The 17,200-nt window shown below is 43.0% G+C and overlaps 2 protein-coding genes across 3 annotated transcripts; one reads left to right on the top strand and one right to left on the bottom strand.

The window, feature by feature from the left end:
• Nucleotides 1–1,375: 1,375 nt before the first annotated feature.
• Nucleotides 1,376–7,675, top strand: LOC112220574 (cyclic nucleotide-gated channel cone photoreceptor subunit alpha-like). 2 transcript variants are annotated; one of them, XM_042319368.1, is made up of 9 exons: nucleotides 1,376–1,617; nucleotides 3,113–3,248; nucleotides 3,507–3,557; nucleotides 3,772–3,939; nucleotides 4,105–4,161; nucleotides 5,189–5,275; nucleotides 5,383–5,484; nucleotides 5,582–5,688; nucleotides 5,791–7,675. In XM_042319368.1, the coding sequence occupies exons 2-9, from the start codon at nucleotides 3,154–3,156 to the stop codon at nucleotides 7,146–7,148; spliced, it is 2,025 nt and encodes a 674-aa protein (XP_042175302.1). In that variant the 5' UTR covers nucleotides 1,376–1,617; nucleotides 3,113–3,153; the 3' UTR covers nucleotides 7,149–7,675. The 2 variants fall into 2 exon arrangements, with proteins under 2 accessions (XP_042175302.1, XP_042175301.1); XM_042319367.1 differs by having other exon boundaries at nucleotides 3,110–3,248.
• Nucleotides 7,676–9,262: 1,587 nt separating this feature from the next.
• LOC112221204 (ubiquitin-protein ligase E3A-like) lies at nucleotides 9,263–17,072 on the bottom strand. Its single transcript, XM_042319380.1, has 12 exons — nucleotides 16,746–17,072; nucleotides 15,960–16,004; nucleotides 15,198–15,436; nucleotides 14,346–15,025; nucleotides 13,659–14,225; nucleotides 13,342–13,486; nucleotides 12,944–13,149; nucleotides 12,544–12,708; nucleotides 12,211–12,366; nucleotides 12,037–12,110; nucleotides 11,702–11,845; nucleotides 9,263–11,434 (listed from the first exon to the last, which is right to left on the bottom strand). The coding sequence occupies exons 1-12, from the start codon at nucleotides 16,817–16,819 to the stop codon at nucleotides 11,314–11,316; spliced, it is 2,616 nt and encodes an 871-aa protein (XP_042175314.1). The 5' UTR covers nucleotides 16,820–17,072; the 3' UTR covers nucleotides 9,263–11,313.
• Nucleotides 17,073–17,200: the final 128 nt, after the last annotated feature.

The raw sequence follows: 17,200 nt of genomic DNA, 5'->3' as shown, positions 1-17,200 counted from the left end.
TTTCTGGAATTGTTGTTGGACAGAATTAGCCTTTTATTAATGACTGTTAATTCAATGTTTATTTCTGAGCCCTTGATAAGTATTTATAGCTGTGGTAGTGGAGAAACACTGTCTGAACAACTAATTAATTGCTTTACTCTCACATTCATTCGGGTGCCTCTGCGGTTCCTTAAGTCCGTCATGACAAGAACTGACTTAACACTTGGACCAGGGAAACACATTAGTGGATCTAGGGACATGCTGGAGTCTTAAATCTAAGATTAGAGCTTCTGTTCTATAGATGGAGGACGGAGGATTTCCCCTCTGTCTTCTCCACTTTTCACATGTGGGTGGGGCCTCTGTGGCCATCCAGTAGAGTAGCCTAGTGGGTGAGACATTCTGAACATCGGTGACATCTCACAGCAGCTCGTGGCCCAGGCTGTGCTGAAGGAAAGAAGAGCGCCAACCGTGTCCTACCAAGCTAAGGGCAGAAAAGGGCACTTGGCTCTTCCTGTATTTGTAAACTGTAGGTAAACTACCTGCCTGATACGACACAACACCAATCACCCAGTCCTAAATCAACACCTACCCACTACTTACAAGATACTTGTGTAGATATGAATGGAGTGGATAGTTGTCTGGAATATTACAATATTTTCACCTTGCCCTCTGATAGGCTAGGTGGAATTTACGCCATATTTCGACCACTTATCCAATCCGTAAGGGGACGTTTCTTGTTATCTGTTATTATGCAGGTGAGGAGCAACACATAGCACCTCTTTCAGTCCCAATGGAGGAGCAATGTTGCTAAGTGGGAGTCTAGGGATTCATTTTCAAGAAGGCAGGAAGAGGGGGTGAGTATGAGCTACGCTCTACATTTCTAATGGACTATGATCTTTTTAGCCTCTTTAAGCCCCAGTTCATCTCATCCTTCTGACTCCTGCTATATTATTCACTGGAGCCAAAGAGTAAATCCGTCTTCCTTCTTTATATGCTCTCATGACCATGTACTTATGGCAGGCTGGTCTGAACCTTGTTTAGTCGAACCTGGTGGAAGAGCTGACATCTGGTCCAAGGGTGACTGACATTAGGGCCCATTGCAAGGACTCTGTTGCACGACATTATTTATTTCAGGCAACATCTAATGATAAATGATAGGACTTCACCACCTGAACAAGTACTATCTTACCTAACTGTAGACTAATGGCAAAAATTCCGAAACTAAATGAATACTGCCCTTATGTGGTAGTCGTTAAAAGTTGTAGAAACTTCACTTCGCAACAATCGGTGGCGCTCACAGACCCCTCCCTTCTCTCTTTTCTTCCCCCCCCAAGCAGTTAATGACTGTTCATGAAGGTGACGGAAGTGCGTTACGGTTTAAAGAAGGCTGCTTGGGTAATAAAGGACACAGGGGGAGCTGTCCGTTGGCCTGGGTGCTGAAATATAATTCCAAGTCGTTGTGTCCAATAGTATAACATTTGAAAGTAATGTAAGGCCGTGTCTAAAGAGGAATTAATGATTGGAAAACGTTTGTGTAGCCTATGAAGCAAAGGAGGAAAACATGGGATTATATCACATCGAGAGTTCCTTTGACGAAGACATTTGGTTGAGGACTATCCTTCCCTAAACTATATTCAGGTACATTTAGACTAGAAATTTGCACAAATTGTGTGGTAGTCTAAAGAAAGAACCAATTTTCCGTTTTGTTGCAAATAATATAGAATTCATCAAATGTTATAGCTAGATAAAATGTTTTCGTATAGCCTACATTTAATCAGGACCAACAATAAAGGATAGATACAAGCAGCTATGGCTACTTGGCAAGGCAATTTGTGAGGACGTTCTGATTAGATCACATTTAAGCAGACTACTGTGTTAAAAAATAGGATGAACTAAACAACTAAATTAAATCACAATGAATTAACTCAAAGTTTGAAAAAGTAATTAAAAAAATTACAACTAGGATGTAGGCTTTATTCTAACTTTTTTGACAGATTTTTATTATTATCACCAGCTGCTGAAATAGTTTATAATCAACCATAAAGACATGTTAACATAAATTATAGATATATTGGAAACATTGGAAACATCAAACATTCTGAAAGGGAAAAAGTCAATCAATTGGATTTAATTCGGTCTCCTTCGTAATTCTTAACAGTAGAGATGTAGCCTACCCGAAAGTGTTGTAAAATGTGTGGATTAATTAATTAATTAATTATTCCTTGCATGCAGGTTGTAAAATGTTAGATTGAATGCGTGTTAATCCGTTATTTGACATTTTAAAAATAAGCACCAATACATATTCCATTTCAATATTTTTTGTCTTTGATTTCAAATAAAACATGTTGCGCAGAATAATACAATCATGCCTTACTAATGTGTCAGTATTCTTTCTCTAACTCTAACTCTATCTCATTTAGTTGTTCAATTTGAGGTTCAGACAGGGCCATTCAAAGACATCACACACGGCATACTATGGGCAGGTCATGTCAATACACCAAATCATGTGCATGTAACGCTTTGGAAAGCAAAGCATTACTTCAGTGGAAGTCTATTATGCACTTGTTGTGTGGTTGTGGACCAACAAGAAAAATCGTATTTTTTTTAGATCACATTTGAGTTTTTTATTGTTGTTATTAAGCAAATGTCTTTGTCAGTACACGTCCAACACACATTCATCGATACAATGTAGATTCATAAAAATCGTGAATCAGTCTATATGAAGTGAGATTGTTAAAACCATAGTTAAGTCTGTAAAAATCCCTTCTAAATCCACAGTGAGACATGTGGTTCACCATCCCTTAAAATCCCTATTCATACTTCTCCCCTCTAGGAGAGTCACAGAGTCATCCTAGACCTAGAGTTGTCCTATAATAGATAGTTGAATCATAGTCATACACTTTATACGTTTGTGATACATTACTATAAAATGTGGGTGTACACAACTACTGATATGAACATTGTTGCCTCAATTTCTAGGCTTCAACATTGAAATGTCTCTGTTATAGTTGTAGGTATATTTAATATTTAACAAACAGTTGTTGACTTGTGAGACTGTGAACAATGTAAATAATCAAACCCTATATGTATCCTACTCTAAAGTATCCTCACTATTCTGTTCTGTTCACAGCAGTCCACCAGCCTGATGCATTGGGGACCATAGAGTGAACCAAGATGCCTAAGATCAGCACGGAGCAGTCTTATCCCAGCCACGGCCGCTGTTCGGTAAACACCCCCGACAACCTGGACCAGATTGAGAGTGGCAGCAGGTAAGAAATGTACAGGATTTTACCAGCTTGGGTTTAGTTTAGGATTTGAAAGCTTTTACTTTGAAGAGCCAACAACACACAGACTCTGTTTTTGAATGCCAGTAAGCGTTCTGTGCGATCATCATTTATTGCCGTGTAGTGACACTCCAAACACAGGAAACACAAACGTTGACACATCCCAAGCTAGTACAATTTCAGTGTATATTTTTAGCCTGGTGGAGGCCTCACTCTCTTCCTGGTGTCCTCTCTACGCTGCAGCCATGAGGACCAACTGGACCCCTCCTTCACGGGGACAGGAGGCATGTCCAGGTCAGTGCAGATGTCTTTTTTCCATATCATTATTTACATTTATGCTCATTTTAAGGACTACAATGAAAATAAGTCAATAGACTTTAATGTGTTTTTTATTCTTTATAATTTATGATGTGTGTATAGTTGTTTCTCATTGTTTTATAATGCATGTATAGTTGTTTTCTCAATATTTGAATATCATTTGAACAACATTACAATGAATTTCTCTCAGGCTGTCTCGCTTCATGGTGTTGGTGAAGGGCTGGTCATCTCACAGTAGTCAGCCCTCAGATGCCCTTCCTTTAGACTCAACCATGAAGTCACACACAGAGTTCAGAGAGGCCTGGAGGGCAGAGAGCATGTCCAACACCAGACTCTCTGACCAAGTCCGCAGGAGGAAGTGAGTCCCTGTGTGTGTGTGTGTGTGTGTGTGTGTGTGTGTGTGTGTGTGTGTGTGTGTGTTTTGCTCAATTTCTCTTTCTCTCATGTTGCAATTATTATGACTTAGAAATGAAATAGCTGCTTAGATTTGAAGCTAACACGTGTATTTCTATATTTGTTCAAGCAATGGTCAATGGCCCCTTGCAGCATACAATATGAACAACTGCAACAACAAGGATGAGTAAGTGGACCAACTATAGCATTCAGATAGTATTCCGACCCCTTGACTTTTTCCACATTTTGTTACGTTAAAACTTTTTATTCTAAAATTAATGTCGTTTTTTCCCCTCATCAATCTACACACAATACCCCATAATGACAAGGCAAAAACAGGTTTTTATAACAAAAGAAATTGAAATATAACATTTACATAATTATTCAGAACCTTTCATTTACTATGTAGGTAGTAACTAATCTAATCAAATCAAATGTTATTGGTCACACACATATTTAGCAGATGTTATTGCGGGTGTAAATAAATAGCTGTATATGGTTTTGTTCCCCCCTGTCACTCTCCAAAGTATTTTGTGTTACATAATTGTGATCAGACACATATTTGTTTTTATAAATGTCATACTGGAGCACAAAGAATGACAAATTACAAAGAAATATCAGGAGAAAGCCAAGAGACCTGTCACTACTCTTTTGACCTGACAGTAGCATGCTGCCCCCCTCTGGTCTTGATAAATCATTGCACATAGTTTCATGCAATGGAAAATCTAATTGAAACCAAATAACACCCTCCATGAACATTACAATCCAATATCACCAAACAAATCTGTAAGAGTGACGTTAGTTCAGTTGATTAGCCTGATCCACCATCCAGACTGCTGAGCTTTTGTTTCTTTTCACTTCGTATCAGTGGAGGCTGGTGGGAGGAGCTATAGGAGGACGGGCTCATTTTAATGGCTGGTAGGGAATAAATGGAACGGTATCAAACACTTCAAACATATGGAAACCACATGTTTAACTCCATTCCATTCCAGCCATTACAATGAGCACGTCCACTCCTCCCACCAGCCTCCGCTGCTTCATATAGAAAAACAGAGTTAGCTTGCCAGATCAGGATGGTGAAACGAGGCTTGGTTGAGTACACCTGCTGTAGATAATCCTCTTATTTTCCCCTTGTATAATAGTGTGCTGTGCTGTAGTTAGTATCTGCTTCATTGAGATTGATAAAACGATATGTGGAAAAATAATGTGTTCAGCAAAAAAGACGAGAAGAAGGATGAGAAGAAACCGGATCCCCCGAAGCCACCTGATAAGAAACCGGATGAGAAGAAGCCTGATCCCCCGTAAGTATATTCAGATTCTATGGTTATATGGAAGTCAAATATGTACAAACAAAAAAAATGGATTATAAGTTAACAGGAAAAAGCTTTGTATTTTATGTTTATTTCAGTAAAGAAGTGTGGATCATTGACCCTGCCACAGATATGTACTACCAATGGCTGACAATAGTAGCTGTCCCAGCATTCTACAACTTAATGCTTCTGGTGCCAAGGTGTGTGCTGTTTTAGAATTCCAGTTTTAGAGTTTCCCAAGATATTGTTGAGTAATTGTGAATGATCAATACTCTTGTGTTTCTGCTTATCTCCCAGAGCTAGTTTCAATGACCTGCAGGCCAACTATGTAATGCTGTGGATGGTTCTTGACTACACTTCAGATGTCATCTATTACATTGACACGTTTGTGAGATCTAGGACAGGTAAAACCATTCTTGTTTAGGGTTGTTGAAATCATTTCTACATAACATAGCCTTGTTCAACAATTCAGTATTTGCGATAAAGCTTTGAAATGTCATCAACAGGTTTCCTGGAACAAGGATTGCTCGTGAAGGACCCAGTGAAACTAAAAGAACACTACCGAGCCCAGAAGCAATTTAAATATGACATCATATCGATGATACCTACCGATCTTGCCTTCATTCCATACGGTTACAACAATCCAGAGTTCAGATTCAACCGCCTCGGCAAGATGGCGCGCCTCTTTGAGTTCTTCGACCGAACGGAAACCAGGACAAACTACCCCAACATTTTCAGAATCGGCAACCTTGTGCTTTACATCCTGATCATCATCCACTGGAACGCTTGCGTCTTCTACGCCCTCTCCAAACTCCTGGGCTTCGGCTCAGACACCTGGGTGTACCCAAACATCACTGACCCCGAGATGGGCCAGCTGTCCAGGAAGTACGTCTACTGCCTCTACTGGTCCACCCTGACCCTGACCACCATTGGAGAGACCCCGCCCCCTGTCAGAGACATCGAGTACCTGTTTGTAGTCGCCGACTTCCTCACGGGCGTGCTGATTTTTGCCACCATTGTTGGTAACGTTGGCGCCATGATCTCCAACATGAACGCGGCACGCGCCGAGTTCCAGGCCAAGATCGACTCCATCAAGCAGTACATGGAGTTTCGTAAGGTCTCCAAGGTCCTGGAGGCCAGGGTGGTCAAGTGGTTTGACTACCTGTGGACGGAGAAGAAGACCTGCGACGAGAAGGAGGTTCTGAAGAACCTGCCGGACAAGCTGAAGGCTGAGATTGCCATCAACGTCCACATGGAGACGCTGAGGAAAGTGCGTATCTTCCAGGATTGCGAAGCCGGCCTGCTGATCGAGCTTGTGCTCAAGCTGCAGCCGCAGGTCTTCAGCCCCGGAGACTACATCTGTAAGAAGGGCGACATTGGCCGAGAGATGTACATCATCAAAGAAGGGAAGCTGGCTGTGGTGGCGGACGACGGGGTAACACAGTGGTGTGTGCTGAGCGATGGGGCGTACTTCGGAGATCTCAGTATCCTGGGCATCAAGGGCAGTAAGGCTGGCAACAGAAGAACAGCCAACATCAGGAGCGTGGGTTACTCTGACCTCTTCGCCCTGTCTAAAGACGACCTGATGGATGCTCTCACTGAGTACCCTGACGCCAAGTACGCTCTGGAAGAGAAAGGCAAGGCCATCTTGATGAAAGACAACCTCATTGATGAGGAATTGGGAAACAAGGCCGACCCCAAAGAAATGGAGAACAAAGTCCTTACAATGGAGACCAACATGGAGGTCATGACGATCAAGTTCACCAGAATGATTGCAGAGTGGGCAACATACCAGGCCAAGGTCAAGCAGCGCATCAGCAACATGGAGGCCAGGGTCAAACCCCTCAGGCAGGGGGATGGATGAGGTGATGAAGGACAAATAATCACATGCAGAATATCTACTCCACATATTTGACAGAAACGGACATTAAATGTAAATCTATAACCCATACTCACAATTTAGATCTGGTTAGATCTAAATAGCTTTCCATCCAAGTGGATTATAACCATAAACTGTATTGTTGACTAGTCAAAAGCAGTGAAGGCTGGTGGGAGGAGCTATAGGAGGATGGGCTCATTGTAATGGTTGCAATGGAATAAATGGAACGCAGTCAAACATGTGGTTTCCATATGTTTGATACCATTAAATGTTTTGCATTCTAGCCATTACAATGAGCCAGTCCTCCTATAGCTCCTCCCACCAGCCTCCACTGGTCAAAAGTATACCTAGATTCAAACATAAACTCAGCCAAAAAAGAAAGTCCTCTCACTGTCAACTGCGTTTATTTAAGGCAAACTTAACATGGGTAAATATTTGTGAACATAACAAGATTCAACAACAGACATAAACTGAACAAGTTTCACATACATGTGATTAACAGAAATGGAATAATGTGTCCCTGAACAAAGGGGGGGGGAGTCAGAATCAAAAGTAACAGTCAGTATCTGGTGTGGCCACCAGCTGCATTATGTACCGCAGTGCATCTCCTCCTCATGGACTGCACCAGGTTTGCCAGTTCTTGCTGTGAGATGTTACCCCACTCTTCCACCAAGGCACCTGCAAGTTCCCGGACATTTCTGGCGAGAATGGCCCTAGCCCTCACCCTCCGATCCAACAGGTCCCAGACGTGCTCAATGGGATTGCGATCCGGGCTCTTCGCTGGCCATGACAGAACACTGACATTCCTGTCTTGCAGGAAATCATGCACAGAACGAGCAGTATGGCTGGTGGCATTGTCATGTTGGAGAGCCATGTCAGAATGAGCCTGCAGGAAGGGTACCACATGAGGGAGGAGGGTGTCTTCCTTGTAACGCACAGCGTAGAGATTGCCTGCAATGATAACAAGCTCAGTCCGATGATGCTGTGACACACCGCCCCAGACCATGACAGACCTTCAACCTCCAAATCGATCCTGTTCCAGAGTACAGGCCTCGGTGTAACGCTCATTCCTTCGACCATAAACACGAATCCGACCAGCACCCCTGGTGAGACAAAACCGCGACTCGTCAGTGAAGAGCACTTTTTGCCAGTCCTGTTTGGTCCAGTGATGGTGGGTTTGTGCCCATAGGCGACGTTGTTGTCTGGTGAGGACCTGCCTTACAACAGGCCTACAAGCTCTCAGTCCAGCCTCTCTCAGCCTATTGCAGACAGTCTGAGCACTGATGCAGGGATTGTGCATTCCTGGTGTAACTCGGGCAGTTGTTGTTACCATCCTATACCTGTCCCACAGGTGTGATGTTCGGATGTACCGATCCTGTGCAAGTGTTGTTACAAGTGTTCTGCCACTGCGAGGACGATCAGCTGTCCATCCTGTCTCCCTGTAGTGCTGCTTTAGGCATCTCACAGTATGGAAATTGCAATTTATTGCCCTGGCCACATCAGCAGTCCTCATGCCTCCTTGAAGCATGCCTAAGGCACTTTCACACATATGAGCATGGACCCTGGGCATCTTTCTTTTGGTGTTTTTCAGAGTCAGTAGAAAGGCCTCTTTAGTATCCTAAGTTTTCATAACTGTGACCTTAATTGCCTACCGTCTGTAAGCTGTTAGTGTCTTAACGACCGTTCCATGTTCATTAATGGTTTATGGTTCACTGAACAAGAATGAGAAACAGTGTTAAAACCCTTTACAATGAAGATCTGTGAAGTTACTTGGATTTTTACAAATTATCTTTGAAAGACAGGGTCCTGAAAAAGGGACGTTTCTTTTTTTGCTGAGTTTAGTTATTTGTCCTGCTTGTTTGATAGGCTTAAAGTGATACCAAAATGTTTTTATTTTGTAATAAATATATCCAAAATTGGTCTGTATTTGAATCCAAAAGATACTGGTAGTTGAATTTTGCTGCTGGTGTCCTTTTGAAATGGTCAGTTGAAATGGACATTATCTGAAAATAATTGGATGTTTTTGGCTTACTATCATTTCCACTTAAACTCAGATTGTACTGTACTTGTTAAAACTAAGAAGCTTAAAAACGGTCAAATGAAATGCAAACATATTTATTTGACCTTTCAGTGATATGTTCTCTTTTCAGAGGTTGAACAACTCGGCTCTTTTAAGCCAATCGACTGAATGTATGGTGTAGAATAAATGAACATGTCTTGGTTAACTTCACTGGGGTACGAGACAGTAAAAAAGTGGAAGAGTAATTCAGAATCATAAATGACATATACAATCCTCAAAAGTCTTACAAATCCTTTTTTTCGCATATGTTTAAAATGAACTCTTCACCAAGTACAAGTTGGAAAAAAGCAGTCACTTTTATTTAGCATGTTTTCACAACACTTGATTTTAAGCCTTTTTATCAATTACATTTTTTTTTTTTTTTAAAGGTAACAGTTAACTCAAACCAACCTATAAACTGACTGCTTCAATTCCAAGATCAGGGTGAACGTTGTCCATTCTCTGGGCCCTGGAGTCCTTTTAAATGTACAGGCGAGCAGCAACTTCAGCAGTACAAAACAGAGATACAAATGAATGAGGTACAGCAGAAACCCAAAGAAGCGATGGAGGAAGGGAAGGCTCAGGGCACAATATCTGAAATGTATTTGTTGGGGCAGGTTCTTCACAAGCAGCCCTGAGCACCGTTGAAAAGTGACATTACTGCGAGCTGGCTGACTGCTTACGCCCCAACTGACTGAAAGACGGCATCAGGATTCAGGATCCATTGACATTCCTAAGCAGTGATTACATCCCTATGGAATTGTCCAGAAACTAAAAGACAAATAAACAAATCAACTGTTTACTGTGCCAGTGCTGAAGGAATTTTCACAGCTAGTAGCTTTTCCAAATCGAAAATTAACCATTTAAAAAAAGGGCTGTCGTAAGTTATTTTCGACACAGAGACAAATCTTCTAGATCGCTCCAGGATCACTGGAGAGCAAAGATTTGTCAGTAACACTTGGCAAATGTCTGTAGACATTTAATTTAGTACAAAATGCCTTGATTTTAAAAGGAAGATAAACCTGGGACATATTTGGGGTTGGTCTTCTAGAAGTGTAGACAACCAGAATAAATGCTATTCTGATTATATAAATGTACTGAGGATTACAATATAATACCGGTTAGACAAGGGCAACACAGGAAGACTTCAGAAAAAATTTTTTGAGAACAATCATGTACTTGTAGCCCAAAAATAATAATAATTCTGAAAATGTCTAAGTGCACTTACAACAGCTCCGACAAAGTTTCAGTCTACTCTCAGTGCTCCAATGGCGAAAATAATGTATGTGTCCCAAATGGCACCCTAATGGGCCCTAGTCAACAGTAGAACACTAGATAGGGAATAGGGTGTCATTCAGGACAGATGCTCAAGGTAAACATTTTCTGAAGATGCTGTCTGAATGAAATTACTTTCCAAGTTCCAAACACTTCCATGGAAAATGGGGTCTGGTTCGATTGGCTAAATAATATGGAAGGTGTGTGTGGGTGGGGGGGGTAGGACATCATATACACATACACACGGTTTCCCTCGTCACATCAGCTTCTGACTGCAGCGATGCAACCAAAAGATCGCAAAGTAACAGACTGCAAAGAGGACTGCAATACATGAATGGATGCAGCCTTTTCTGTCTCACAAATGGTAAAATGTTTCTACATCATCATTGTCACAATCCAGATTATTAAATAATCCCAGCCCTCCCCTTTCCCAACAAAAAAAGGTGTTATTCCAGTCAAGGATCAAAATAACCGATTTCAACCTTAAAATAAATATTAAGGGGGAAAACAATCCCCTGTACATAAAATAAGATAAAGGATGTGTTCAGAACACATTCACACGTGGGAATTGAAACGTACTTTAGATCACATGAAGTTCAATGAAGCTGCTCCAAGAGATCGGGACGCTGGCACAGACAAACTCCACTACTAGAGTGCGCTACCTTTAGATTAACCATTGTGTTGATTTTCGCCTTTTCTCATCTCGAATCTTGAACGATTTTGTGTTGGTTGGTCATCTTTCGTTTATTTTTTCTGATATGGGGGAAGGAGGGAGATTGTGAAAAGGAGTCCTCTTTCAGTGTGGCAGCCATGGCCTCAGAGCATCCCAAACCCTTTGGCATAGAGGATGGCTTTGAGCAGTCTCTCTCTCAGCTTCTCCTTGGTGTCGTACTCCGGGAGCAGCAGCACGTTGAAGCAGGTGTGAGATGTGGGTAACCTGCAGAAAGGGGCAGAGGAGAGGGAAGGGGTCAAAGGCCATTCCAATTGTTAAGGTCAACAGGCCATTCATTTGGAATGGGATTACCTTGAAGTTCCACTGTAATCTGAAGCCAATTCATCAATTTCCCCTCAAACAAAACGCATGCAAAGTACATGGTTATTTTTATTCATTTATATATACACACAGTTGAACACATTTGCTCGTTGCATGTTTCCAACGTGATGTGAGTGAGCAATGTGGGCTGCAGACGGAAGACATCCTCACCTGTCTGTGTCGGGGCCGTTCTTGGCGATGATCATCTTGAGCTTTCCCAGGCCTCCGACAGGGGCTCTGTCTGTGCCCGTGGTGAACTGCAGGAACAGCCTCTTCTGCTCCTCAGCAAACGAGTGCAGCGTCTCCCAGAACTCCCTGGTGGGTCAAGTACAGACAAGGCTTTATATTAGTGTCCTATTCTGGGTTTTTGGTCACTGTCCCTGATGTCAGCAGCAGATCAAACTGATGAATTTCAAAATGGTTAGACTTCCTTTCTGCAGTCAAGTCCCTTTTGAAGTAATGGTCCATCACCTCCACACACACACACAAATAAAGCAATTCCTTACTTAATGATGCGTGAATCTCTGCTGTAGCCGCCATCATATTCTGTCGTTTCTTCAAGTGCTTGAAAGTCTAGGTTCTGTGTGTGATATACACATTATGGAGAGTTAAAAATCACATTTAAAAACCACAAAAAAATAATAAATACAAATTACTAAATTCTCTTTTCTACAGCTTACCCTGCTTCCACAGATGAGCAGCTCGATTTCCTCCGGCCGGAATAAATATTTCAGCGGGGACTCGTTGGTGACCATGTGAAAACCTCTTCTGAAGGCTTTGAACTGCTTCTCAACACTCTTATTCAGCATGTACTCCGCATACTGAGCTACAAACTCCTGTCGACCACAAGATGAAACAACGGCATGATTCTCTGGACAGAACACTACCTCATACTCTATTCAACCCCACTGGTCAAATAAGCTACATCTAAAATAGAAACATCCTAATAATTAAAATGTCTAAAAGCATGATTTTGAGTGAAATAATTTTCTCCAAAAATTCTTGAAACTCACTTTTCTGTTCTCGTTGGTGACTGGAATTTGATCACCATTTTCCCTTAAGTCGTACATGAGGGGGTTTCCGAACAGGTCCGTCTGGGATATCTGGAAGGTGATCATCATGTCCTCCTCCACACTACCCTCGTACTCTGACAGCTCCTTCAGACTCTGGTACAGAACCTGCACAGAGAACAGGACACAGGGGAGAGCAGACAGAAACACCTTATCAATAACACCATTTCAATGGTATTTATCTGTTTCAGGTCTAGATTGCCCTGAAAGAAATTGCTAAGTAAAATGTAATGTAACACCATAGGAGTCTACAGCCATGTCGGAGCACAAAGGTTTAAAGCCCACTCTGGAGATGAATATCATTAAGCTAATTGTATTAATAAACATGACTTCAAATACTAACCGGATTGGAGTCTGCGAGGTCCCGGAAGGTTCCCTTCTTGCCCATGAGCTTTCTGTAGACCACCATGGGGAAGTGAACGTCCAGGATGCAGTTGTTGTAAATGGCCAGGCCAAGGACGATGCCGATCAGCGTGAACTGACCCTCGTTTTCAAACGACGACGGGTTGAACCAGAACATCTTGGTTCGCTCGTCGTACGCAAACATTCCTGAGGAGAAGGAAGCCGTGTTAAGGACAAGGAACAACCTTTACAATATACAACACAAACCAACCACATCCACTGCAGTAACGACGAGGACCTTTATAAAACACAACAGCAACACAAATCAACCACATCCAATCCCAGTCTCACAGTGACGGGTCAGCAACGTATCGACCGACTGACGACTTGGTTTCTCACCAATATCTGGGTTGAAGATCTCCTCCACGACGAGCTGAAAGAACTCTTTGGAAACCCCTCCTTCATCTACACCTTGTTCTCCTTCAAACTCCACATACAGCTGCTTCTTCAAGTCTGCAGGATTCTCCATGGCGATCATCTCAAGCTAACAGGAAAAATAGAAGTTAAATAATGATCTAATACTAGTGTGACGAATAGTGGACACTCTCTCCAGTCAGTACAAACACCACTCCAATGCTTTTAAATTCTTGAGGGGGAGTAGATGAAACAAGTACACACTTCGGGGTGGTAGAAACTAAACAGGGCCTTGGACTTACCCTGACGAGGGCATCATCGATGATGTGGTCTCGGCGTACTTTAAGCCTCAGGTAGGGGTTGAGCTGTTGTCCCTGCACCAGGCTGTAGAGTACTGTGATGCGTCGCTCGCTGTACATGCGGATGCGGTTGTCGTAGTACAGGCCCAGGTTCTTGGTCACGGCGTTGAGGATGAACGGACACGTCATGAAGGAGAACTTGTTCTCCGTCTCCACTTTAAAGAACGTGTAGTCCTTGTCCATCTCTAGGACTTCATTCAGGGGCTCGTTGACAAACTCCTCAAAGGGGATGAGGGGCCGCCGGCTGTCGGAAGTCCGGATGGTAAGCTCAGTCTCCAGGGGGTCCACTCGGGGGCCCTTCTTGTTTCTCCTCTCCTCCCCCAGCAGCTCCTGCAGTGTCAATTCGCTGGACTCAGGGATGGGCTCCTCGTCCTCCTCTTCGTTGTGCTCCGTGTCCACCTCCCCTCCCATGACATTTGCATAGTAGACAATCTTCAAGCACTTGGTGGCTGCCACCACTGCATCGTCGTCGTTCACCAGGTTGCGGCTGTTGAACTCATTGCTGACCACCTTAGTAATTAAAATAACAATACATTTAATATGTATAGTGCTTTTCATTACAGAGGAATCTCATAGCTCTATGTAGGCTGAAAAAAAAGAAAAGACAAAATACCAAGAGAATCTAGCTACCTTGTAGGTGATGAGCTGCTGGAAGGTCTCCATTATGCGGTGGATCTGCTCAGCACTGTAGTGAGACCACAGGCGGGCCAGCTTGGCCAGCGCGGGTAGGGGAAGCTTGCTCATGGCCCTGCAGAACTGGGGCAGGGCGATCTCCAGGTAGTCTGGGCTATGGAGGTTACTGTTCTCCATCACCACCACAAACAAGTTCAGGTAGTTGGGGTCCCGGGAGTAGACGTTGTGGTACGTCAGGTCACATTCCACGTTGGGCGACAGGTAGACCAGTGCGTTGAGGAAGGCAGTTTCGATATTACCGTTGGACAGCAGTCTCTGGTAGACCCTCCTGACAGCGTCGATGTCCACAGAAACCTCATCAGGACCCAGCTTCCCCACATCATTGTCCCCTGATGCAGCGCCGTCTAACCGGGAAGAGGAACCGGGTGAGTCCTCCTCCATAGCAGCAGCGGAGCAGGCGGCCGCTTCCTCCTCGTCCTCGTCTTTGTCCTCGTCCTTGCTCTGGAGGGACTTCAGCTCCTCCTTGGTGGGTGGTTTGGACCGGCGGAAGCTCTGCACCAGGCCCTCTGCGCTGGAGAACACCCGTCCTATGACCCGGATCAGAGGGGAGTAGTCCTCCTTCTCTCCACAGATGTGTAGGATCTCATACACTTTCTCCTCTGTTAGGTAATTCACATCTGGAAAACATCAATGTAATACAGTTAATTAAGCAGCATATGTAATATCCAGTTATGGCTAAAAAGTTAACAGTTTCAGTTAAGATCAACAGCCTGAATCTGAAATTCTGCACTACAATTGAAACACTCCGAAAAGTATTGATGCACGAATGAGTCACTTATGCCAACACACCTTTGAAGTCGTCCCTTACACAATGATTCATTGTGGTGCCTTTCTTGGAGGGGTGTGGGTCGCACAGTTTGGCATTGATCTTGTACAGCTCCAGGGCCTTGACGGCGGCTGCGTTGTTGTCCAAGCGGTGGGAGCCCCTGGACGAGGAGCACCACGCGTTCGAGCAGGAGTCATTCCCACAGCCCTCAGTTAACTGGTGGTAGTAGCGCTCTATTAGATGCTTGGCGGCTGCTCGCTTCCTGAATTGGAGGCCATTCAGATTGGAAGCATGGAGAGTTATGAAACTGGCTGCGAGTCTCAATCAAAACAGCACTGAAATCAGTCTTATCAACATCCAAAGTGGTAAACATTTTTTAAAAACAAAGGGAACTTAATGTCATTTATAAATATCAATGTGGTCTTCATTGGAAATTAGATAAGCCACTAAACATTTAAGAACGAAAACATTAATTTTCATTGGGAACATGTGGACTCAGCATCCACTGTGTGCCTGCTGCAGTCAGCAGACCATGCAGGAGGGATGGTGTGTGGAAGCCAAAGAGGAAAATTATTAACATTAAGGTGCATAGATGGTGACACTTTGACAAAATGACTGTGGACATTCATTGGTTAGTGTAAGGAGGGAGATATTAAATATTAGCATTCCATAGATAGTCAATTAACATGTTCTGAGGTAGGTGACTAAATTAACGTACTGTACTGTAGCTAGCTACTGTATGTTAATCACTGAATGACATGACTGACAACTTAAAATAAACTTACATTCGGCTTGCTTCCGTGTTTTCTATGTCAGACTCCTCTTGTATTCTAAACAAACAAATACATCAATAGCTTAGGTCAGGAATATGTAGCTAAATCTGTTGACAGAACCATCTAGCCTACCTACTACAGCTAGCTACAGCAGAGCAATTAACTAACTTATCTAGCGAGTGAAACGATTTTTACTAGTGTAGCGTGAGCTAACTAGCTAGTTAAGACAGCCACAACAACTAACAGTAAGTGAACGCTAGTTAATCTTATGTTAATGTAAACAAATTTCTGACTGATGATGAAATGTCTACAGGAACAGCGAATATAAATCTGCAAAGACCGATACAAGTAGCTAACGTTGGCCAGCTAGCTAACGCAGACAGAGTGATGACCGTGCAGCTTGCTTGCTAAGTAGCTAGTCGTTCAGGCGATAATGTTTTAGGTAACATGGTTACAATTCAGCAATACATCGTCGTAACTGTACGTTAACGTGAAATCAGAACAGTAAACAAACTAGCTACCTAAAAGTTATGTTAATAACTAGCTAAGTAGCATTGCTAGTTAGCCAACTAGCGGTTGCTAAATTCACTTTTCAGGCCTAGCCTAGCTGGAGGGCAACATTAACTAGCTGCCTACATACCTGGAAATCTGCAGGAATGTTGCACTTTTACTTCATTTTACATGCCAGTTACATAGCTAGCTAGCCAGAAACCATAAGTTGGGAATCATTTTATTGCTACGATACAGAAACATGCACCCTTCCCCAAACCACGACACTCTATTTATCTCCATGCCGACCTGTCGTATCCTCCTGCAGGGGATGTCTCGGCCTGTGGTAGCGCACACTCACAGTCCCTCTCGTCGGAATTCATACGAGACGTTCTCCCGCAGTTGCCCGTGATCCTGTGTAACTGTATGAATTAACACTTTCTCCACAGTTTGGATAAATGTTCAACAAATCGTTATGTTACTGCTCAAGGCTCTTGACGGTGATGGGCGATTTTATTGAATAAGGAACTTCATTTAAGGCCTATTTCATGCTCTAGTCTCTGTTTGGTGTTTACAGCCATCTTGACTTCAACAACCCGAACAGGGGACACGTCCCAGAATGCAATGTTGCGGTAGGAATATTTAGTTCAAAAGCCTTTTCCCTCACTTTTGAGCTCAGTTCAGTCATTGAGCTACTGCAAAAAACAGTGAAGCCTTTGTATGTCTGTTACAAACGCCTCCAAAATACATAGCTATCCCTATTA

Source organism: Oncorhynchus tshawytscha, unplaced genomic scaffold, assembly GCF_018296145.1.
Source record: "Oncorhynchus tshawytscha isolate Ot180627B unplaced genomic scaffold, Otsh_v2.0 Un_scaffold_4246_pilon_pilon, whole genome shotgun sequence".
Classification (NCBI taxonomy): Eukaryota; Metazoa; Chordata; class Actinopteri; order Salmoniformes; family Salmonidae; genus Oncorhynchus; species Oncorhynchus tshawytscha.
This window is presented reverse-complemented; position numbering and strand designations above follow the sequence as displayed.